This window comes from Polyodon spathula, chromosome 6, assembly GCF_017654505.1.
Source record: "Polyodon spathula isolate WHYD16114869_AA chromosome 6, ASM1765450v1, whole genome shotgun sequence".
Classification (NCBI taxonomy): domain Eukaryota; kingdom Metazoa; phylum Chordata; class Actinopteri; order Acipenseriformes; family Polyodontidae; genus Polyodon; species Polyodon spathula.
Genome location: NC_054539.1, coordinates 76206164 through 76231433, shown reverse-complemented (window position 1 = coordinate 76231433; position 25270 = coordinate 76206164). Strand labels below are relative to the sequence as shown.

Below are 25270 nucleotides of genomic sequence, written 5' to 3'. Positions count from 1 at the left end.
CATTGCTACTGCACACAAACCTGGTTCAATACCCCATTGCTACTGCACACAAACCTGGTTCAATACCCCATTGCTACTGCACACAAACCTGGTTCAATACCCCATTGCTACTGCACACAAACCTATTTCATTACAGAAACATAAAACCACCTGAACAAAAATGACAAATTAGAATAAAAAGTTTTCATGAAGACAGAGCTAACGTAATTATTCTTTTGCTAGAAAAAAAAGGGTTAATGTCAAATACGTGTGTTGTAAATATTGTGAGAAAGCATGAATCCAGGACCAACATATACTGAATTAATTAAAGAGTAATAAAGAAGCTAGGCATTGAATCACATCATTTCTTAGCTAGTACTGCAAAAAGAAAGCACATTTCAACCTTCTTCCAAAGAGGCTAAAGCCATCAGCATAGAGGGAGTTGAAAATGTAAAATAGATTTACATAAAACAATCCGTGACTGTGCTTGGGGGCATTCCCTTGCTCATCATCACCAATTCTAGGGGAATGTTGATTTCCATATCATAAACTGAATTAGCATGCATTTATCAGCAGACATTTCTTACAGTTAGAAGGAGAACATTATTTAAAATCAAAATAACTGATCAAAATGAGATTTTTTAATTAAAAGTCAACAATATCTAATAATTGGTCATTTAGATTGAGTGTCAGCAATATCTGATAATTGATTGAGAGACATCTCCCTTCCTCCAAAATCTGTCTTTTACTCTCTCAGTGATATCATTACTGTATGTATTTACTATCTAGCTGCTTAATGAAAATGTCTGTTCCATTTACTAATTCTAATTTGCAGATGTTCCCTCAATCCCACGATCAGCACAGATGAACGTGTGAGAACTTCAGTGCTTGGTCTTGATGTGTTACACAACTGAAGAGATGCTTAACAGAGTGTATTTGGAAACGCTACCATTCGGAGTCAAATACATCTTAAGTGAGCATATGCACATTGAAGAGGAATGTGTTTCAAAGTAACATACAACAATCCACCGTGTATCTGACTGCGGTGGGACCAGAGTACAGGTGGATATGTGAAAGTGAATCCTGTTTTAAATACCATTATACACAGCTGGAACAATTACTATATTCACACAAGTATTCTTTTGAGAATCTGCTTTTATTAGGGAGCTCCCCTAAATCCCTTGTTTAGGAAGATACAAGGTATTAGTGCTTGTGACAGAGTAGCTGTCTGCCGTGTGGGTGCGTGCATTCGCTGCAGAGTGACAGGCTGAAGATCGAGACGGGGGTTGACGTTGATACACCCCCCGCAGGCGAACAGGATTTATTTACACATCAACACACTGAAAAGCTCACATGACACTACCAGCAATGGCAGCACACAGAGGACATACAACACAGTGTATGAAAAGGCACAATAAAAGCAGATCGAACTTACATGAAAAACACAAGCCAAGTTAATAGAAACAATTGGGGCAACCTTGGCCCCCATGGGTTTTACAGTTGTGCCTGTTTGCTTTGTGCTGTTCAAGGTTACCCTAGTAGTTTATTGAAACTTGGCTTGTGTTTTTGATTTCTCCACTTTAAATGGCTGGGCACTTTTTATAGCTAGACGTTTTTTCACATTTCCAATGTGTTTTTGTTTCAGATTAATTTCTACATGAGCAGCTCTCCGAAATATATGATTATTAAGCTGATAATATGCAGATAAGACGCAGATAATATAGCGTGAGAATGGAAGACAGGACGGCAGGGCCCCAGTTGTTTTCATCCTTGCAGGATAAGTTGTCACCAGTGTTGTGGGTTCCTGTGCGATGCTGTGGAATTCTGCCTCTGCTTATCCCACGCCCCTGACAGTAAGCTCAGAATAGACACTGTCAAAACTGCACTCACTCTTGAGACACAAAAATAAAAAAAGGCAGAAATTGATAGAGAAAATCCTACACTTGTTTTTTTCTTTATGCGTGGCATAAAGTAATAGTAAATAGATATGCAATTACATATTAATTGAATGTTAAATTAATATTTAATAAATATACAATAGCTGGTTTCTTTCTAAATGTTAACCAAATGTCAATTGAAAATATAATTACATATCATGTCCATTTATATTACATTTTGTTACCCTTGAAAATATGTAATCATTTCCCATTGTTTACATGTTTTTAATTGAAAATACAGTTAATCTGACTTAAATGTTAATGAAAACTAAGGAATAATTGAATGTAGATTTAATATCAATTGCATATCTATTAAATATTAACTTAACATTCATTTAATATGCAATTGCATATCTATTTAATATTAATTTATGCCATGCTATATAACCCGTTACCAAAAGTAGTGCACGCTTTAATAAAGATTATCAAATAATCTTATGCTAGTGCTAAATCCATTTGAAATCAATGTTCTTACTTCTTATCAGCACAAACTGCATTATCACTGGTTCCCTGTCAGGCATGCACTAATACATTTTAACTGCTTGTCACAGCGTTGTTAATGTACATGTTTTTTAAAGTGCACCTGAAATTTCAAGGCCATGCTACAGATGAAGTCTTTGGTGTCTGTGTGTCTAACCCTATGCATCCTGTCAGCATCCCCATCCAGCACACTGGTCGCTGCTCTATGAAGAAGCTGAATGTGACAATGAGATGAAAGTCAGCGCATTATAAATCAGTCACATTTCTGTAACCTGCCACCCTTTTATTTTTTTTGAGGACTGTGAAGATTTTTATCTCAGTTTGTTCTTGTTTTTCTCTACTCCGGTTGCTATTGTCAGGCAAATACTTCAGTGCAGTGCAAACCTTGGTTTTACTTTCCATTAGAGCTGTTACAACGCCATTAAAGGTGTTACAACAAATACATTGTAAAAAAGGAGACAGATCCTCATTTACACCAAAATACAATTTGCAGCAGCTCTTGTGAAACCAAACTGTTAATGTCACGCAATGAGTGGCAAACTTCGGCAGTTTTGAGCCCTAAATGAAAGGTAAAACTTGTTTGTCATCTGCTTTAAAAAAAAAAAAAAAAAAGTTTTATTTAGTTCTGTTTTTCTTTCATTTCTATATAAATTTTGGATTTTCTCCTGTTTTTTATGAACTTTTTTTGATATACTTTTTGTCTGAAAGGTGCTATATATCTGATTTAAATTCAACACTTTTCACTATATATCACAGCATTTTGTTGGCCTTTTTTATAGCTTCCCCACATTGTCTAGATGAAGACATTTCTGAGTCAACATAAACTCCTAGATCTTTTTTATAAATTCCTTCTTCATTTTCAGTATCTCCCATATGGTATTTATAATGCACATTGTTATTGCTTGCATACAGCAATACTTACACTTTTCTCTATTAAATGTAATTTGCCATGTGTCTGCCCAGTTCTGAATGCTGTCTAGATCACATGGTGTTTGCCACTCATACTATTTCTGTATTGTCTACAAATTTAACAAGTTTGCTTACTATACCAGAATCTGTCATTAAGGTAGATTAGGAAGAGCAGAGGACCTAATACTGATCCCTGTGGTACTCCACTGATTACCACACTCCATTTTGAGGTTTCTCCTCTAATCAATACTAATAAAGTATTGATTGATTGATTTTACTTTCACCAAAAAAGATTGAAATTACGTTTGTGAAAGATCTACATAAATCAGTCCCAAACTACTGTAAAGGCTGAAACATACAATATGACAGGTAAGATTCATTTTGGTTCCCTAAGTGAAAACAAGGTGAAAACAATACACCTGGTAACTAATAACAGCTGTATTTACTGATTTATGAATGTGCTGACTATCAAAACGACTGAACCACAAACATATTTATTCAAGTATTGAAATGAACAAGGTATCAAGTAAGCTCCTGTGGAGTCTACAAACACTGTGGTGCTGACATATTCAGACCAATACACAGTGGCTTCTTTGAAAGAGCAGCTCTTGTAAATCATTTTTTACAGAAAAAAAGGATCTATATCTTTGGGGAAAAAAAAACACACAAATAGCTATAAATAAACTGCTCAAACAAAGAGAATGCACAGAAATCATTGGCAGTCAAACGCCATCATATAATATTGAAGTAAACTAATATTTCTTAAAATGGAAGTACAAGGTAGGCTATGGAGAGCTTGCATTCCAAAACATGCCGAATGCATGTATTTGGAATTGTAGTATTGCATGCTTATGGTTCCAGAATAAGAATGCTGGACTCACTGATTGGAATGGTCTGTAGGTCAGTCTGTGGTTACAGTGCAAACAAGTGTATTACATTAATCAGGTCATACATCATACAACTAAATTACTAGAATGGATTTGTTTCTTTCATGGTAAAAATCCCAGTCAATTCGTTTCTGATTTACCACTGTCTGAAAAAAAATCTGTGTTTGGTCTTTAATTGAAATATATACTGTATACATTGTAGCAGGGCAGAGTGAAAAGCCTCCCTGCCAAGCTAATTGTTTTTGTTTAATTTCATTGTTTAACTGTTTTAATTGTATTGTTTAGTTGTATTATTATTATTTGTTAATTGTTTGATTGTTTTGGCAGTTGGCTCTTTATTGTAAATTAGAGACAACTGCCAATATTTGAGGAAAGCAGTTGGTCTGCTAGAGCAGTGTTTCCCAAGCCTGTTCCCAGAGGCTCAGCTAGAGCAGTGTTTCCCAAGCCTGTTCCCAGAGGCACAGCTAGAGCAGTGTTTCCCAAGCCTGTTCCCGGAGGCACAGCTAGAGCAGTGTTTCCCAAGCCTGTTCCCGGAGGCACAGCTAGAGCAGTGTTTCCCAAGCCTGTTCCCGGATGCACAGCTAGAGCAGTCTTTCCCAAGCCTGTTCCCAGAGGCACAGCTAGAGCAGTGTTTCCCAAGCCTGTTCCCCGATGCACAGCTAGAGCAGTGTTTCCCAAGCCTGTTCCCGGAGGCACAGCTAGAGCAGTGTTTCCCAAGCCTGTTCCCGGATGCACAGCTAGAGCAGTCTTTCCCAAGCCTGTTCCCAGAGGCACAGCTAGAGCAGTGTTTCCCAAGCCTGTTCCCGGAGGCACAGCTAGAGAAGTGTTTCCCAAGCCTGTTCCCGGAGGCACAGCTAGAGCAGTGTTTCCCAAGCCTGTTCCCGGATGCACAGCTAGAGCAGTGTTTCCCAAGCCTGTTCCCGGATGCACAGCTAGAGCAGTCTTTCCCAAGCCTGTTCCCAGAGGCACAGCTAGAGCAGTGTTTCCCAAGCCTGTTCCCGGAGGCACAGCTAGAGAAGTGTTTCCCAAGCCTGTTCCCGGATGCACAGCTAGAGCAGTGTTTACCAAGCCTGTTCCCGGAGGCACAGCTAGAGCAGTGTTTCCCAAGCCTGTTCCCGGATGCACAGCTAGAGCAGTGTTTACCAAGCCTGTTCCTGGAGGCACAGCTAGAGCAGTCTTTCCCAAGCCTGTTCCTGGAGGCACACCATGTCTGCTGCTTTTTGTTCCAATGCAGTGCTCAATTGCTTGACTGAACCCTCCATTGAACTAATAAAGTCATTAAATGGGCATTTTCCCGTTATTTTGAAGCTCTCTGTTTGTTGATACGGTTCAATTAAACAATTGAGCGCTGCTTTGGCATGAAAACCAGCAGACACAGTGCGCCTCCAGGAACAGGGTTGGGAAACACTGCTCTAGAAGCTGCTGCTGCGACTGGTTTGTTGTGTATGTCAGTGTGGCAAAGTGATGAATACGTGCAGGTGAGTGCAGTGCAGAGCGGATTAATCACACAGACGAATGATTTACAGGTGCAAGGGTGTTTATTAATGATTATAATGTCCAGAGCCTTATGGCAAAACCTGCAAACAACAACAATGATGGAAGTGGTACAGCGACGTGTATCACTCCTGTTTGTAATCCCACAGGTTTGACCCGCAACCAAAAGTCCCGTCTTTCCTCACCCACACAAAACACAAACACAGACACAGTTCCGACAGTGCGTGATTTTAATGCTAGTGGTGCAAAGACAGTTCCGAAGTGAAAAGTGAGTGTTGATGTCCAGGATACTGCTGGCCTGCGGCTACAGCTCCGGATTGTGCTAGTGTTCTTTAAAGACAAACAACACAAAACAAACAGTGTTACGAGATAGACGAATACACAGAACACTTGTGGTTTCTATTTCACAATTTACGGGCTCCTTCTAGGTCTCTTTGCTAACCATCTACAAAGGAACAGATCACTGAATCTACGCCCCCCTATTTATACCCTCGCCCATGACCCCTAGGTTAACGAGCGCATCCTCTCCTCCAATCCTTGGATGCCACGCCGCTTACTGTCCGGGTCAGTGAGCTTGGGTGCCGTAGCTCCGACCCCTTTCCTAAATGGCCGACTTCCACCTACCCTACGGAATAAATTCTCTTGCCATTGCTTAATTCCAATAGGATATATATATAAGGTATATATATATATATATATATATATATATATATATATATATATATATATATATATATATATAGAGAGAGAGAGAGAGAGAGAGAGAGAGAGAGAGAGAGAGAGAGAGAGAGAGAGAGAGAGAGAGAGAGAGAGAGAGAGAATATTGTATAGGGTGTTGTATGACATATTTCCAGATTTATTTATAGATAGATATATCTTTAAGGTACTCATTTGGTATAGAAAAGTCTTTGCTCTTTAAACCGTACTAGCTACGGTGTTAAAATTAACACAAGCATGAAACAATTGTGATAATGACTAATATGCCATGAAGTATATTTAGTACATACACAGGGCTAGATGTTCACTTTCTAAGGCAGTAGTGAGGATTTGCTACCTGCCTGGAAAGCGGGCAGCAAAATGGTCTCATTTGGTAGAGGTTTATTCAACTAATAATTATATATAAAAGATATAAGCATCTACCTACTTGTATTGAGCAGATAGTACACCTATACTTAAATCAGAAAGTGTTTACAGAAATCACCTTGTGCTCGACTAAGCAACGGCACTAATGCAAATTCTTGATGTATGTATTGTATTTTATTATTATTATATTATTATTATTATTATTTATTTCTTACAGTTGTATACAAAAAATATATAAAGAATTACAGTACAATTAAGAGAATGATACAAAATACAATGACTCCAGTCCTAATAAGAGCAAATACAAAACACAGTGCGATTTGATATCGGGGCAGTTCAAGAGCAGATAACAGTGCTGATAGTTACATCAGGGTTAGATATGAGTGCAGGTGAAATACTGATTGCAATACAAGGTACTACAGGTTGCAATACAGTTAATACAGTTTTATCCTTAAGTTCTACAAGTAACCATATGTGTCTTCAACACGGTTAACCAGGTAATGTTTCATCGGTGCAAATTAAGTGGTACGAAATTATCCTCTTGACTGTCTTCAGTTGTTGATTGAGATTTCAGTAACCAGCAAAGCATATTGTACGACTTCGGGACATGTTTCCATGCAAAAAAAACCAAACAAACAAAAAAACAGTTTTGGTCAATTGTATACATTTTAGTGTGATAAAGCGATTTACCCACCCTTTAACTTCGTAGTGTTTCAGACGTATACTACCGAGAGTGAAATCTGCTGCTACGTCATATAGTGACTGTGGAGAGTCATCTGCTGCAGTAAGTTTCCTTGGCCGGCCACTGCGTCTACGGTCCTCAACGTTGTCCGTTTCTTTGTGCTTCTTCAAAACAGCTTGGATAGCACATCTGGAAACCCCTGTCTACCTTGAAACTTCTGCCTGGGAGAGACCTTGCTGATGCAGTATAACTACCTTTTGTCTTGTTGCTGTGCTCAGTCTTGCCATGATGTATGACTTTTGACAGTAAACTGTCGTCAGCAACCTCACCTTGTTAGCTGAGTTTGGCTGTTCCTCACCCAGTTTTATTCCTCCTACACAGCTGTTTCTGTTTCAGTTAATGATTGTGTTTTAACCTACATATTGAATTGATGATCATTAGCACCTGTTTGGTATAATTGTTTAATCATACACCTGACTATATGCCTATAAAATCCCTGACTTTGTGCAAGATTACACGCAGGAAATAAAAATGTACATTATAAATATCATATGGGAGATATTGAAATTGGAGAAGGAATCTATGAAAAAGACCTAGGAGTTTTTGTTGACTCAGAAATGTCTTCATCTAGGCAATGTGGGGAAGCTATAAAAAAGGCTAACAAGATACTCGGATACATTGTGAAAAGTGTTGAATTTAAATCAAGGGAAGTAATGTTAAAACTGTACAATGCACTTGTAAGACCTCATCTTGAATATTGTGTTCAGTTCTGGTCACCTCGCTATAAAAAAGATATTGCTGCTCTAGAAAGAGTGCAAAGAAGAGCGACCAGAATTATTCCGGGCTTAAAAGGCATGTCATATGCAGACAGGCTAAAAGAATTGAATCTGTTCAGTCTTGAACAAAGAAGACTACGTGGCGACCTAATTCAAGCATTCAAAATTCTAAAAGGTATTGACAGTGTCGACCCAAGGGACTTTTTCAGCCTGAAAAAAGAAACAAGGACCAGGGGTCACAAATGGAGTTTAGAAAAAGGGGCATTCAGAACAGAAAATAGGAGACACTTTTTTACACAGAGAATTGTGAGGGTCTGGAATCAACTCCCCAGTAATGTAGTTGAAGCTGACACCCTGGGATCCTTCAAGAAGCTGCTTGATGAGATTTTGGGATCAATAAGCTACTAACAACCAAACGAGCAAGATGGGCCGAATGGCCTCCTCTCGTTTGTAAACTTTCTTATGTTCTTCTTATGTTCTAAGTGTACCTAGAAGAACTGATGCTGTTTTGAAGGCAAAGGGTGGTCACACCAAATATGGATTTGATTTAAATTTAGCTTCTGTTCACTCACTTTGCATTTTGTTAATTGATAAATATAAACTACTAACATGTCTATGGCTTGGATAAATTAAATGCTGTGATTGGCTGAACAAGATCACATGACTGTACGGTAATAATTCTTACCGCACGGCTATGACATCATAGACCAACTTATCTTATCTATTAATATTACTACATCTTTATAGTATCAATTATCTAAACAGTGCTTCTGTAGGTAAAAATGTCAACATACAACTAAAACAGCATTTAAAAATCACTCAACATTTTTTTTTTTCATCTCTGTCATTAATTATTACAGAACAATTGGCTGTGGTATTTATTTAGTCAGAACAGAACAAAGAAAGCCAGCGCTGTGCAGTTTAGCTGTTCCATGAATCCTCTCTCAGATGTGGGAAATCAGTCTGCTTTCAATTATATATATGTGTGTGTGTGTGTGTGTGTGTGTGTGTGTGTGTGTGTTACAATCAAACAGAGTTTTCAGGGACTTTTTTCTCAGTGGAAAGATACATAATATATTTCTTATTTTCTTCCTTAAAAAAGCATGTTTGCGCAATTAAGAAAAAATAAATAAGCCATTTTATAAGCAAAATAAACCACTCCAGGGTGTGTGGCAACACAATTCTTTACCACACATCCTGGGTGGGTTATTTCTTACACACACACACACACACACACACACACACACACACACACACACACACACACACACACACACAGTTGCAGTCAAAAGTTTACAAACTTCAATGGAAATTTAAAATTTCTAGAAATTTCTCAAAAAAACAAAGAATTTTAGGAAAAATCTTTTGTAGAAAATTGTTTGGTTTGTAGATTAGGAAAAAAGGTTACAAGAAATAGATTCAACAATTTTTTGGCAAAAAATCCCAATTCAAAAGTATTCATACCCTTTGATGCCACAACGGTATTAAATGGGATTTTTTCCCTTTGATTTACACAACCTACTCAACACTTTCTAATGAAACCTGAAAAGTCTTCATTAGACAAGTATTCACCCCCTTTGTTATGACACTCCTAAATGAGCTCAGGCGCAATCAAATGCGTTCAGAACTCACACAGTAAGTTAAATGGAGTCCATCTGTGTGCAATACAAGTGGTTCGCATGATTTCAGATTAAATATACCTGTCACTGTAAGGTCCCATAGTTGGGTAATGCATTCAAACTAAAGATACTACCATGAAGACCAAAGGGCTTTCAAAACAACTCTGGGATAAAGGTGTGGAAAGGCAAAGATCGGGAGAGGGGTATAAAAAGATTTCAAAGGCACTGAATAGCCCCTTGGAGCACAGTCAGGTCTATCATTAAGAAGTGGAAGTATACGGCACCATCAAGAATCTGCTTAGAGCAGGTCGTCCTCCCAAACTGAGCAGCCGGGTAAGAAGGGCATTGGTCAGAGAAGCCATCAAGAGGTCAATGACAACTCTGACAGACCTACAGCGTTCCATGGCTGAGATGGGAGAAATGTATATGTGTCAATAGCTGAGGTACTCCACAAATCTGGCCTATATGGAAGAGTGGCAAGAAGGAAGCCATTTCTGAAAAAAACCCAAGCAAAAGCCTGTAATTCACCTGGAATTGAGGGAAATTGTTTAAATTAATATGTATTAACACACTTACTGCACCTACTGTAGAATAAAGTCCTATTTGATTGTGAATACCTAAAATAAGGATTTTACAAATTCACAACAAAAAATAAGGTTTGTGGTAAAACATCTTCTAACATGCACACAGATTTTAGAGAATTGCATGATTTATCCATGTTACATTATAGAATAGTTTTGAGAAAGTGCCGACATAGACAGTACAGTAATTATTGTGCAGCTTCCAGTGGGACCTTGTGAAGCCCCTTTTAGACCAGTTTCCTATGAATATTCAAATCTACTGGAATGGAACAGAGTGAAAATAAAACCTTGACAGAACAAAAGCCTTTCAGATCCTGGGTAGAGTTAAAAAGGCTGTAGAGAACGAGAGTCACAACAGTGGATTGAAAGTCACCCAGGGCAGTACTTTGAGATTTGTCGACTGATTCCTATTGTTTCATATTATAAATTACTTCTAGACTGTGAATGTGCTCATACTCCACTGTTAGAACTGTTACCCTTCACTTGTTTTTAATACTGTATTAATCTTTTAAATTCATCTGCGAAAATGTTTATCCACAGCTGAGTTTGTTCGTCAATCTTGTCTTTTATCTGTATATGCCCTATTGTATGTGTGGGACATGTTTGTATTTAAAGGTAATCACACTTTATTTTAAAAGGATAATACATCTTTTTGGTATATTCCTCTCAATAAGTTTTGGGACAGGCTTTTTTAATAACTTGGTCTAGCTATATATAAGAAAAAACAACACATTATATCCCTGTACTAAAGACCTGGTGAGTATCCTGGAAATATGTCAGCCCTGGCATTCACATGTGTCAAATCCTTTTTGTCTCCATTCAGTAATAGTGATGTCTACGCAAAAATACACAAATTCATATGCAAATTACTAATCAATTATTTTTACATCAGTTAAAAAGTGACAAATCTGTCAATCAATTAATTGCAGATTTAAAAACGTGTGGATTTTGGAGGCAAAAACTACATTAAACCTGCAGGTCACCAATGAAAGCCTTTAGGTATCAACATTTTGAAAAGTGCAGCAACAAAATATTTTGTATATAGCAGTTCATACTTTCCTTTACAGCATACTACATCTAAAATATATTGTAACCGATACAGTAAGAAAGCATTTTATATACTAGTCAGTTATACCTGTACGTCTTTGTCGTCGTCTGAAACTCAATACCAGCAAACAATATTACAACAGATAGATGAAACGCTGCTGGATTTTACACATCAGTCAGTGTTCAGTAACACTTGCAGAAAGTGTAAATAAAAGGCTGATGACTCACTGTGAAGCTACAACGTCTTGACACAAGTCAGGGCACAGCTGCTTTTCAACTACTCAGGAATTGATATATCCTTTCTGGGAGGTTGTTAGTGACGACTCTCATTTGTTGCAAGCTGCTCGCTGGTCAATTCAGCTCCACTGTGTTCTTTTTGTGTGAGGCAGCATAGCAAAACCTCCTTGTTTTCCTAGGTTCATGCTTTCATGTATTGTATACCAGTGACAGGTTACACGGTTAGCAGTGAAACTTAGCATACAACAACAACATTCATAAAATAAGGTGCGAGTAATTGTTGCTGTTGTTTGGTTTTATACCTTTACAAAAATATTTTAATGTGGCAGTCTTGGAAGCCTGCTGTAACTGCAAAACCAATAACAAAATATACAAGAAGATAGTCCAGTAGAACATTTGCAAGGTAAGCCTTTTGAGCTTAAGGCATTTGTAGTTTGATTATATATTTAAAATGTTAAAATTAGCCAAACAAAATAATACACTTAAAAGGCCACAGGACATATCTTTGTTAACAGAAAAAAATTGAGTTAATCCCACTTAAGTGAAATTTGCTTCATTCTAGTTTCCCCCAGGGTGTATCCTGTAATAGGCTTTCTAACTTATTGTATGTGCTTGGTATTCTACTGCAAGGACTGAACTTAATAGAACCTGATTCAATTACTACATATGCCCTTTTTAAAATGTGTTTTTTTTTTTTTTTTATAGAAAAAGATAACCATGTTATTATTGAAATAGATCATGAAAATCTGCAATATTTTGTAAGAGCGCTGGATAGTGAATGCCACTTTGCTCTGACAATTTTCTTTCCAGGAACTACCTTACTACATATCACCTGAAAAAAAGATTTTACTGTTTATGTTTATAACATTTTTAACAAGAAGAAAGCAAATATCAAACAATTAAAAGTCAATTTATTTATAAGTAATACAAAAACAGAACACACTTCAAACATTTACACTAACTTAACTCTGCAAGGATATTTGAACATGTATGCATCATCTGCTCTGTCCGTTCACTGGGTACTTGTGCTACAGCCAACATAGATTGCCCTGAATACAAAAAGATAACAAAAATATTAATTTTGTACTATTGACCACTTTTTTTTTTTTTCATTAAAACGGCTCATTTGCCTTCTTGAAATCTCTAACTAAAGAATTGAATTAGGTCAATACTGACTGGCAATGTACACAAATAGACACAGTATTTATTCAACTGCAAGTAATGTCTCCATTAGTATCAGTAGCACCTACACTTAAAAAAGAGTGCTGCTGTCTGGTGCACAAAGACTTAGTTACAATTCTAAAATTCATTTCACATTCAAAAAGGAGACAACCACCAATGGAATGAAATGAATGATTTAGTAGTCTTGCCCACTGGAGCACATTAGCTGTCCCTGTGCTGGCAAAACTATAAAAAATTAAATATATGAATTAGATTAAAATTAATGCCAGAGGGCAGGACAAGTGGTACCCGAGGCCATCTTCCCCCTAGATAAGGCACTCTGCAAGGTGGAGGCAGGGATGGAGGGGGACGTGACAAACAAGGAACGATAAGGGCAATAAATGAACAAGGTTATTTATATGGTTTGATGATTGCATATCTGATTAGAGGGTGGTTTCTCCTTTCAGAAATACAACTACGTTTCCAAGGTAACAGGTAACCTAAAAAAGGTTCAGAAGCATTATAATTAGAAAGGAAGGGGGGAGAAATCAACAAAAAAACAGAAGGGAGACCGCATCAAAACAAGGACAACAACTCAGGTAAGACAACCATTAAATGTATTTATCTAAATGCTGGAAGTATCAGAAACAAAATTTTAGAACTTGAAGCTACTGCACTAACAAGTAACTATGATGTGATAGGTGTTACAGGAACTTGATTGTTGAGAGTGATGGGGACGAATATAATATTTGTGGGTATACACTGTATAGGAAAGAGAGAAGAGGTGGAAGGGTAGTGCTATACATAAGAAACAGTCTTGAAGCCCAGGTGTTAAACCTGGACAAAGAAAATAAAGCCAAATCAATATGGTTCAGAATAACAAAAATTCAAAAGGCATAATAATAGCAGCATGCTATAGACCGCCAGATTCAGATGGTGAGCAAAATAATCTGTTATACAATGACATTAGAAATGCGTGTAGCAAAGAAGAAGCCATACTAATGGGGGATTTCAACTTCCCCCATATAAAATGGGAAAACCCGGTGGGGAGCACGACAGACGAAATTGAAATGGTGGAAGTGACAAATGACTGCTTTCTAACACAATTTGTCAAGGCACCGACTAGAGGGGAGGCATGCCTTGATTTAATCTTTTCAAATAACAAAGACAGAATAACTAAAACAGAGGTCAGAGAACCACTAGCAAACTCAGACCACAACATAGTCTCATTTGAACTGCTTTTTAAAACCCCAAAAGTAATAACTAAAGCTAAGGTTTACAATTTTAGAAAAGCAAACTATGAAGGTATGAAACAGAGACTAACAGAAGTAGATTGGAGTAAAATAGAGAAAACACCCACAGAAGAAGGATGTCTGTTCTTCAAAAATGTAGTACTAGAGGTGCAAAACAATTACATCCCTAAAGTTGACAAATCTAAATGTAAAACTAAATTGCCAAAATGGTTTAATAGATCAATTAAAAGAAATATTCAGTGAAAAAAGGCACTTTACAGAGCGTTAAAAAGGGACCAAAAACAAAGTACACAGAAAGAGTACACGGAACTGCAAACGCACATCAAAAAGGAAGTTAGAAAGGCCAAGACAGAAATAGAAATGAACATTGCTAAGGGGGCTAAAACCAATTCCAAAATGTTTTTCCAATATTACAACAGCAAGAGAACATTCAAAGAGGAGGTTAAATGTCTAAGAGATACAAATGGCAAAATCACAGATGAAGAAAAAAAAATAGCAAATATATTAAATGATTACTTTTCAAAAGTTTTTACAAAGGAAGATACTGACAACATGCCCCACATGTCATCCAGTTCCTATCCAGTTTTAAGTAACTTTAGCATAACTGAGGCAGAAGTGTTGAAGGGACTAGGAGCTCTTAAAATAAACAAATCCTCTGGGCCGGATGAGATCCTCCCAATAGTACTCAAAGAAATGAAAGAAGTTATTTACAAACTGCTAACAAAGATCATGCACAGGGGTTGTACCAACAGACTGGAAAATTGCAAATGTAATACCGATCCACAAAAAGGGAAACAAAACTGAACCAGGTAACTACAGACCAATAAGCCTGACTTCTATTATATGCAAACTTATGGAAACTATAATAAAATCCAAAATGGAAAAGGTTTTAGGAAAGGGAGATCGTGTCTAACTAACCTGCTTGATTTTTTGAGGATGCAATATCGATAATGGATAATTGCAAAGATATGACATGGTTTATTTAGATTTCCAGAAAGCTTTTGACAAAGTCCCACATAAAAGATTAATTCTCAAACTGAATGCAGTAGGGATTCAAGGAAACACATGTACAGGGAGTGGTTAACATGTAGAAAACAGAAAGTACTTATTAGAGGAGAAACCTCAGAATGGAGCGAGGTAACCAGTGGGGTACCACAGGGATCAGTATTAGGTCCTCTGCTATTCCTAATCTACATTAATGATTTAGATTCTGGTATAGTAAGCAAACTTGTTAAATTTGCAGACGACACAAAAGTAGGAGGAGTGGCAAACACTGTTGCAGCAGCAAAGGTCATTCAAAATGATCTAGACAAGATTCAGAACTGGGCAGACACACGGCAAATGACATTTAATACAGAAAAGTGTAAGATACTTCACGCAGGAAATAAAAATGTCCATTAAAAATATCATATGGGAGATACTGAAATTAAAGAAGGACTCTATGAAAAAGACCTAGGAGTTTTTGTTGACTCAGAAATGTCTTCATCTAGACAATGTGGGGAAACAATAAAAAAAGGACAACAAGATGCTCGGATACATTGTGAAAGTGTTGAATTTAAATCAAGGGAAGTAATGTTAAAACGCTACAATGCATTAGTAAGACCTCATCTTGAATATAGTGTTCAGTTCTGGTCACCTCGCTACAAAAAGGATATTGCTGCTCTAGAAAGAGTGCAAAGAAGAGCGACCAGAATTATTCTGGGTTTAAAAGGCATGTCATATGCAGACAGGCTAAAAGAACTGAATCTGTTCAGTCTTGAACAAAGAAGACTACGTGGCGACCTAATTCAAGCATTAAAAATTCTAAAAGGTACTGACAATGTCGACCCAAGGGACTTTTTCGACCTGAAAAAAGAAACAAGGACAAGGGGTCACAAATGGAGATTAGACAAAGGGGCATTCAGAAAAGAAAATAGGAGGCAATTTTTTACACAGAGAATCGTGAGGGTCTGGAATCAAGTCCCCAGTAATGATGTTGAAGCTGACACCCTGGGATCCTTCAAGAAGCTGCTTGATGAGATTCTGGGATCAATAAGCTACTAACAACCAAACAAGCAAGATGGGCTGAATGGCCTCCTCTCATTTGTAAACTTTCTTATGTTCTTATGTTCTTATGTAACAGCTAGCTACGAATTCATAAAATTGTATTTATAATTATAAACAAATTAAACCAAAGGCAAGCAAGTTTTAAATTTCTACCAGATTGATTTTTTAAAATGTTTTCTTTTCATGCAGCATTTTTTTGTAAACAACATGACTTTATCTTTATAGGTGTATTTGTTGCAGGGGTACCTCGGTTTAAGAGTACCTCTTAGAAGGTAGCCTTGCGACAGATACTGTTTAAGGTTAGAAATGATGCCTTATTACAAAACAAAACAAAAAAAATCTAATCTTGGAGGATTCATTAGAGATGCATTTTCAGCTGTCTCAGTGAATTCTTCTAAATCTTGGCTGAGTGACAAGATAGGGATTTCATTATGCATGACATAAAACTTGTGGTTACTGTCATAACCCTGGTTTCCTGAAATAGAAATGTAATCATTACTGTATGGGTATTTACCTCTTAAAGACATGAAACCTGAATAAGATATATCAAAACTGCTCGCATAGTCATGGCCTGCCCCTAAGGACACAAAAGTACTGCGCTTACAGAGCTCAGTCATTTTTCCTTCAAGCCTGCTGCAATCACGGACGCAGTGACCTTGAAGGTTAATGGTTACATTTCTATTTCAGGGAACCAGGGTTATGATAACAACCTAACGTTTCCTTTCAAGTTTGAAATGCAACCATTACCGCATGGGCAGCACTCCAGATAAGGTTTTGGGTCTGGGAGTAATTTTAACACAGAGAGTAAAATGTATTTTCATTACCTTGAAGTCATGAGTAATCTCGATAAATACTGTACAATATTTAATGGTACTGGGGTAGTGTGGCAAAGTGGTGAGTGAAGAGCAAAGCAGATTAATTACACAGACAATTGCTTTCAGGCGCAAGGGTGTTTTATTAATTAAAGACAAATGTCCAGAGCCCAAAGGCAAACATCAGTAAATAATTCATTTTGGAGTGATACAATGGTGTGTATCACTCGTATTTGTAATCCGTGGGTTTAAACCGCAACCAAAAGTCCAGGTTTTACACACACAAACACTAAACACAAAAGACAAGACAGTGAAGTGATATTACATGCTAGTGGTACAATTTATAGTTCTCTGTGAAATGCTGGGGTGAAAGTGATGTCCGGGTTGATGCTGGCTTGCGCTACAGCTCCAGATCATGCTATTGATAGTCTACAGAGAAAAACAACAGTTACAACCGACACTCACGATTTTCAGTATTTACACGGTATTCCTACAAGGTCCAATCCAACCATTTACAAATGCACAGATTACTTTACTACGCCCCTGTTTTATACCCTCCCTCATGACCCCATGGTTAACGAGCGCATCCGCTTCTCCAATCCGCAGATGCCACACTGTATCCCCTCTGGGTCATTGAGTTCAGGTACCATAGCTCCGTACCTTTTCTAGCTAGCCGACTTCCACCTGCCCATGGGAATAAAGTGTCATGCCTTTTAGTGCAGGGTACTCTGTTCCCTTTACCTAGTGCCCTCACAGGTCGGGAGGGAGATCTAACACCAAGTGTCATTCGATCTCTGTCACAGGAAGGCATTAAAAAAAGCCTTCCATTTTAAATGCAATGTTAGTTTGAATGACTCTATAACCACGCAAGTGGCTCAGCATATTTTTTTTACGAGGTTTCACATTGACTCTGCAAATTAATTATGTTACTCATATTTTAACATGAAATTGTTAAACTCTGGGAACATGTTAAAACGTCAATATAAAGCCATACAGATAAATAAGGAAATACATCAGGGGTGTGCAATTTGTATTGCCCGATGACTGGGACAACAAGTTTTGCTGTCGGACAAGTAGTTTTTAATTATTTTTTTTTTCTATGTTAGTGCTAGAAAGACAGACTGGTATATTTATAGAGAGCCATGCAAGTTTACGTCCCACCCCTATCACTTCTGATTGGAAAGGGGTGGAAGAAGCTGATCTTCTATTGGTTACAAAGAAACCCAAAAATGGCTACCTGAGAGCATCTTGCTATGCACAGACTAGTCTTTTAAACTTAAGGCACTATTTTTTTGTAAATTAGCAAATAAGTGATACTGCTTTCTTAATACATAAACCTGACATGTAAATGCAGCAATTTAGAATTAAAAACACCATAGTCGCTAAGAAGAAATCATTGTGTAATTTATACCACTTTCGTGGTCAAGCGTGTTCTTGATGGGATGTTTAAAAAAACCCTGAAGTTTACTGTTTAGAAGCATTTCAAGATAAACTTTCCTGGCAAAGAATGTAATGATCTGGCTGTTCAGTTTTAATTTTAGTGTTTTAGTGTCCCTTCAACCTAGTTTGCTATTTACCATATTTTTTTTAGATTTAAACAATATAACAGAACAGAAGCGATGTTAGTTCTTTATTGGACATGCACAATCTATTGATTTGTGAAACTTAAAGATTGACAAATATGTTTAATAATAATCTTTATATAGCCTTTCATAGTGAACCACAATCACAAAGCACTTTACAAGATACAAGACTAGGGTGTGGGAAATATGCATCAGCTGCAGAGTCACTTACATCAACAAAAGACGGAGCACCAGGAGGTTAAGTGACTTGCTCAGGGTCACACAATGAGTTAGTGGTTGAGCTAGGATGTGAACCAGGGCCCTCCTACTTCTAAGCCTGTTTCTTTAAACACTGAACCACCCAGCCTCCTGCAAATTATTAAAATGAAATGTTTATACTATTAGAAATGAAATGCCTATACAATATCTACTATTATTGATTTAAAATGAAATACAGACTGCAAATTTCATAGCAATGTGTTTATGCATTTATTCATTTTTTGTATTTATTTTTCAATGAGAGTAGTGCAGGGAAAGAATGTTGCCCTCCCAAAAAAAACACATCCGGGTATGAAACCAGGATCACCCTGGTGCTGCAGTGTTCCAGTTAGCCATCATGGGACAAGATGTTAGATGATGAAAATTAGCTGTAAATGTTGTACATAGTTTAAAAAAGTATATAATAGAAATAAGCAAAATAAAAAAATATTGTCTTTGCAGAATTAGATGGAGTCTACTGTAAATATTGCGTGTATTTTGGTAGAAAAACAATACAAAATTCACAGAAACTTGACAGGTTATACACAAGTTTTTTAGAAATCTGGGGTTCAGCAGTTACAAAACTGAAAGAACAGCTTATAAAGAACGAGAAATTGCTTATTATAGTTGACTCTGAGTATACTACTTAAATTTATTAGCAAATGTGTTCCAAACTGCACTGAAAGGAACATTTCCTTAAAGAATGTTATATATTTGTTGAGTTGAGGTGGAGTCACACAGAACCTTTTGTGTATCTTGGAGAATTTAGTGAACCCGTCAAGCTACAAGGCTAGGTCCACGCCTGTTAATCACTAATTGATTTACTGTGTTCACTGTTAAATAAAACCAAAATCCTACAAGTTATATTCTACTTTTTTGTGTGTGTTTTGTGCAACAGAGGGGTTAAGTAAATTTTTCTAGCAATTTGTCCCTTGGATATAGTGATTATTTATAATATAGTGATTATTTTTAATATTACATATAATTTGTGTAAAAACACAATAAATGCGTAATATACAGCAGAAAAAGCAACAAGTACTTATCTGAACCAGCTCTCCTGTCAGATCTTGAAAGGAAAAATGGTGTTGTGGTCTGTGACCGCAATGCTTTTGTGCCCTCGGGGGCAGGCATGACTGTGTCACAGGCTCTACGAGCAGATTTATTATATCTTATTCAGGTTTCATGTCTTTAAGAGGTAAATACCCATATGGTAACGGTTACATTTCGTACCTGAAAGGGAACAGATTAACCTTATGACATGACATGAAAAGACTAACCTCATATACAATAAAGAATACATATGCAATTCAGGTAAGGTATGTTTTTTCACCAGAACAATGTGAAATACTGTAAAATCTGATAATATAACATATAATATATTAAGGGCAACTATAGATAAGAAAAAATAATCAATGTAAACAGTGGAATAAGTTCATGTAAAATTGTTTTTATTTTTACAGGGAATATATTAAATAGTGAGTCCAATAGGAAATACTTTATATAAAAAAGCTATATTGAGTCAGACGCTTACCATCAGTAACATGAGATTTTCAGATAGCAGGGATGATTTGGGGATGTAGTCTCCTATCTTGGGGTACAAACACATGTTTTATAACATTGTTAGAATGTCCGAAAATGTAATGTATGATGTTTTTCTTTTGCTAGAAACACAGTTCAGTTATAGCTCATACAAATATAATCAGAACAGCAAGAATATTTCCTGACCAGTCGTTTTAGTTAAGTATGCTCTCAAGATAGTAGTCCTCATGTTTTCCACTGTCTGCTTGGACGGAGTGAAACGGTTTTACTTTCTTTGCAAGTGATACTCACAATTGATACATGGAGCTAACATATAAACTCCACTCTGATTTTCCCATGGTTGATTTCCATTATATGAGAGTAGATGTTAAACTTCATGCTGATTTGAACTCGGCTCTCGCCAAGATAAGCACCAACTAAGACATAGCTTTACAGTAAACTCATGTGATCCATCTGCATCTCCATCAATTTGCATTGCTTTCCATCTGATGATGTAGATATCCTTCTGTCTGGTGTTGATTGCTGAAGTGTGATGCTGGCTCCAGGGATCAGCTTAGCTTGCCTCCCCAGCGCATCAGCACACACAACAGCTGTGATGCTGGCTCCGGGGATCAACCCAGTGCGGTCTCCCCAGCACATCAGCATGAAAACTGTCTGGACTGAGCTAAGTAGGGTACATCTCTGGGGTCTTCAAGTGAGCACCTTCCGTCCTCGGTGTTTCGTCGACTAGCCCACGACACCTCAAGAGAGCTCGACAATGATTCTGGCGTCCCAGCAACACCCCCCTCCATCCCCCACTCAGCTCAGCCCAGCTTACTTACCCATACATCATCGTTGCTTTCTTTCTATTGTGCTTGAGATCCCCATCCAGAATCTTTCTGTCTCAACCACAGCCAGTTGCTGCTTTTCTGCTGCTTCTGATAAGTTCTTCACTATGCGACACTCTTGGCCACTGGACCCGACATCTCTGAGAAACCGAGTTGTAGAGGGTGCCACAAATCCTCGACAACCCACCTCCACTGGGTAAACTCGGACTCTCCATCCTCGCTGTTCTGCTTCAGCAGCTAGTTGAGCAAACCGAAGTTTCTTCTTCTCATACGCCTCATCCACAGCATCCTCCCATGGCACTGTTAACTCTACCAGAAGAACAAGGCGTGCTGATCCAGACCACAAGACAATGTCCGGTCGAAGGTTAGTGTTGGCAATCTCAGGTGAAAAAATAAGTTTTTCAAAAGTAAACTTATTCAGAAGAATCCATCTTGCCACCACTGACAGGTGGCGCTAAAGAAAAGGGATTGAAATCTATGCCACTGGATAATATGAACAGAGTTAAGAACAGCATGTGTATGTATCAAAATGTATGTATAAATTCAACTTATTTTGTAAAAAAAAAACTTGAAAACTGAATGTTGATGGAAATGATGCAACAAAAAAGAGAGAAATGATGACATACCGTCTTGAGTCTGTAGGCGTCTATAGGCAACCTCCTCAATGTGATTTTTCACTTCTGGATAGAGTTGTAGAACAGTTCTATAACAAGTCACAGAGAGGGAGTACAGTCTGCATGGTGTGAGTGCCTTCACACTAGCACTCCTTCTTCCTCCAGTTATCAAACATAGCTCTGTGGTAAATGGCAGAAATGTTAGCAATCTACTTTGAACATATCATAACAATCAAAAATAAGGTTCATAACAACCGTTAAAACTTGCATGTGTTTATTAGTGGAATTACCATTTTTATATTATGTTAACAAAAATAATATGTCTATATATTTAAATAAGGCGGATATACAGTCCTCCAGTCCCCTATAAAAATGAACCATGGGTAACATGTACAACAGGACTTTGAAACAAGTAAAAACCATGGAACTAGGGTAAAAGTACAATGATACTCACTGTACCGTGGTTCTTAATTCATTTTTATAGGGGACTGTAGGACAGTATATCAACATTAGGGGACAACAGTTTTCCTGAAAATCCTAAATACCCAGTTGTCACAAAGATGGCCGGAGTGGGTGACATCAGACCAGAAGCAGGAAATAAACGACAGAGAGAGGTGGAGTTTGGTGGAGCTGAGCGAATGGTTTCGCTCAGCATTTAATAAATAAACAGAACAGAAAATAAAAAGGTTGTAACAAACAAAAACACACAGGACACGGCACTCGTCGCCAAAACAAAAAGACAAACAAAACAGACTATACACACAAACACGGTGAGCAGATACTTTAACTATTCTTATTATCTTTAACTCCGTCTCCAATCCCATTCTCCACTCACCGAACACACAACCCCGAGTATGTGAAAACATGCTGCTTTTATGCAGCTGTACCGAGACTCGATTGCTAATCAATCATTTAATTGGAGTCGTGGTACAACTGCACGTGAATTAATAAAGTGCAATTCCCCGTGCTCACATATTACTACTTTTTACTTGCACGTGAAGTGTTGTGCAATCCTCATGCCTAAATACAAATATACATTTTAAACACTTGTGTTACACAGACCCGTTTATATCCCGTGTACCAATGACTATACACCAACATTAACACAACACATAACATAAAATACACACAGGGGCGGGCACTTTGCCACAGCAATCCATATCTGTTTTATTACCCGCTGTAAGAGAGATTTATCTGCATTTAGTTTCTGGTGCAGAACTCTCACAGGTCTTGAGGCTTGTATATCGCCTTGGCTTCAGTCTGTGTTTTTGGACAGAAGATTGCTGAAGGATGGCGATAGATGTTTTTATGACAACTTTTGTGTTTTTAGCCTCTTATTTGTGTGATGGTGCTTTAACAAATCACAAGCTGCATTTTAAAACCAAGGTATATATATATATATATATATATATATATATATATATATATATAACTATATATTATATATATATATATATATACATAGATGAAGGCTATATTCGCATAAGCCTGAGCCATTCCTCGAGAGATCACTTTCAATTCAAACACAAAATGTCTCGTTTTCCATCACTCGACAATACCCACAGTAGAGAAATGTTCATTAATGATCAACAAAATGAGAATACATAAAAACAAAAAAACACAAAAAATTATGTAAAGCTGGTACATTTTTATCTCAAAGAAGCACTTAACAAATCTGCCTCTGTGAAGATTTACAATCATCCTTCACTAACGGGAGCACCAACCAAGCGAGTGTCACAAATCTCTCTGACAGCAACTAATAATTAAAAAAAAAAAAAAAAAAAGCATACCCCATTGAAACACATTTTCCTTAAAAAATCATTCATTATCTATCCAGTTTAATTCACTGTTCCTGAATTATCAAAAAGAAAATGATATTTAAGATTCTTTAATACCGAGTTAATGTACGTTATTATTATTCATTAAATTCACTTGCAATTTGAACCTTTACACCCGTTTATTGTCTTTTATTACAGATCCCAATATCCCTGTATTATAAAAAATAACAGATAGGCTTCAGTGAATTAAAGGAAATAAATTCCATCTAGGGTTTCTGTGAAAGTTTATATATATATATATATATATATATATCCCTCCTAAAGTCCAACTTCCACTGCCTCGAAGTGGCAGACGGGTGACAACGGGTTCTCAAGACGAGTACAGTGGGGTCCACTGACTCTGGCAGGTTCAATAATGCTGTGAAAGCTTGAGTAATGGAAGGGGCACTCACCAAACCGCCTGGCCAGCGTGGTGAGTTATGGCCAAACCCCCCATGATGAAAGCACAGACAAAAACATGGCCCTCATTCCCCAGAGGCTGTATTGTCGTTGACCAAGAGTTAAGATTTAGCCTGCCACAGAACACTGACCCTGAACACGTACAACTGCAGATCTCTTTCAAGTGAAGCAAGAATTCAAGAGTTAAAAGAAGAACTTGGAAGAATCAAGTGAGACATTGTAGGCCAAAGCAAAGCACGGCGAAAAGACGAAGGACTACTAGAACTCAAAGAGTGGCCATCTTCTCTTCTAGTGAGGCACTACAGATGGACAAACAGGAGGCATTGGATTCACTGTCCATAAGAGAATCATGAATAATGTAGTAGAGACTGACAGCACGTCAGAGAGATCCGCAAAACTGATATTGAAAGTTTCAAGGAAATAAGAATTCAGATCATCCAAGTATATGCACCAAGCTAGCTACAAACAACAAGCTATTCGGATGAAGAAGTCGAGATTTTTACGAAGTAGAAGAACTACACTATACTATAAGTTCATCATAGATGACTTCAACGCCAAAATAGGAGCCCAGCAACAGGACGACAATTCGGTCGGCAAATTTGAACATGGCAACAGGAACAAGAGAGGCGACAGACTAGTCAAATTTGCTGAGAACAAGAACTTATTCATCATGAACACCTTCTTGCAGAAGAAACCTAACAGGAAATTTACATGGAGAGGACCCAACAGAGTGAAGAATAAAACTGACTACACACTCACCAATAAGAAGCACACTGTAAAAGATGTCTTAATACTGAACAATTTTAACACAGGAAGTGACCACAGACTTGTAAGATGCAAAATACACCTAAACACAGCACTGGAGAGAGCAAAACTCATGATGATGAAATTCAACACAATCAACATAGAAATGCTCCAGAAGCAAAGCCTGGTGTTTCAACTCAAATTGAAGAATAGGTTCAGCGCTCTTCAAAATCTGCAAAAAGTGAAGCAATCAAGGTAGACAACATCTATGAGGAAGTGACGCAAGTAACTGCAGAAACAGCAAAAAACATCACTGGAACACAGAGTACAAAATGCGACCAGAAGATCACGCAAGAAACAAAAGACTTCATGAAGAAAAGGGAAATGAAACAAACAGCAGCTCTGAAATCAAAGACTGAATACAATGAGCTCTGCAAGACAGTAAGAAAGTGCATTACTGAGGATATACAGCAGTTCAACTGTAGGTTGGTAGAGAAAACTATTGA

The 25270-nt window shown here is 37.5% G+C and overlaps 1 protein-coding gene across 1 annotated transcript in view; it reads right to left on the bottom strand.

Moving 5' to 3' along the window:
* The window catches only part of LOC121317747 (potassium/sodium hyperpolarization-activated cyclic nucleotide-gated channel 2-like), a 47371-nt gene that overhangs the window by 10915 nt on the left and 11186 nt on the right, over positions 1 to 25270 (bottom strand). Inside the window, exon 4 of the mRNA XM_041253891.1 lies at positions 21796 to 21963. Coding sequence (XP_041109825.1) covers positions 21796 to 21963 — 168 coding nt within the window. The remainder of the gene's footprint in view (positions 1 to 21795; positions 21964 to 25270) is intronic.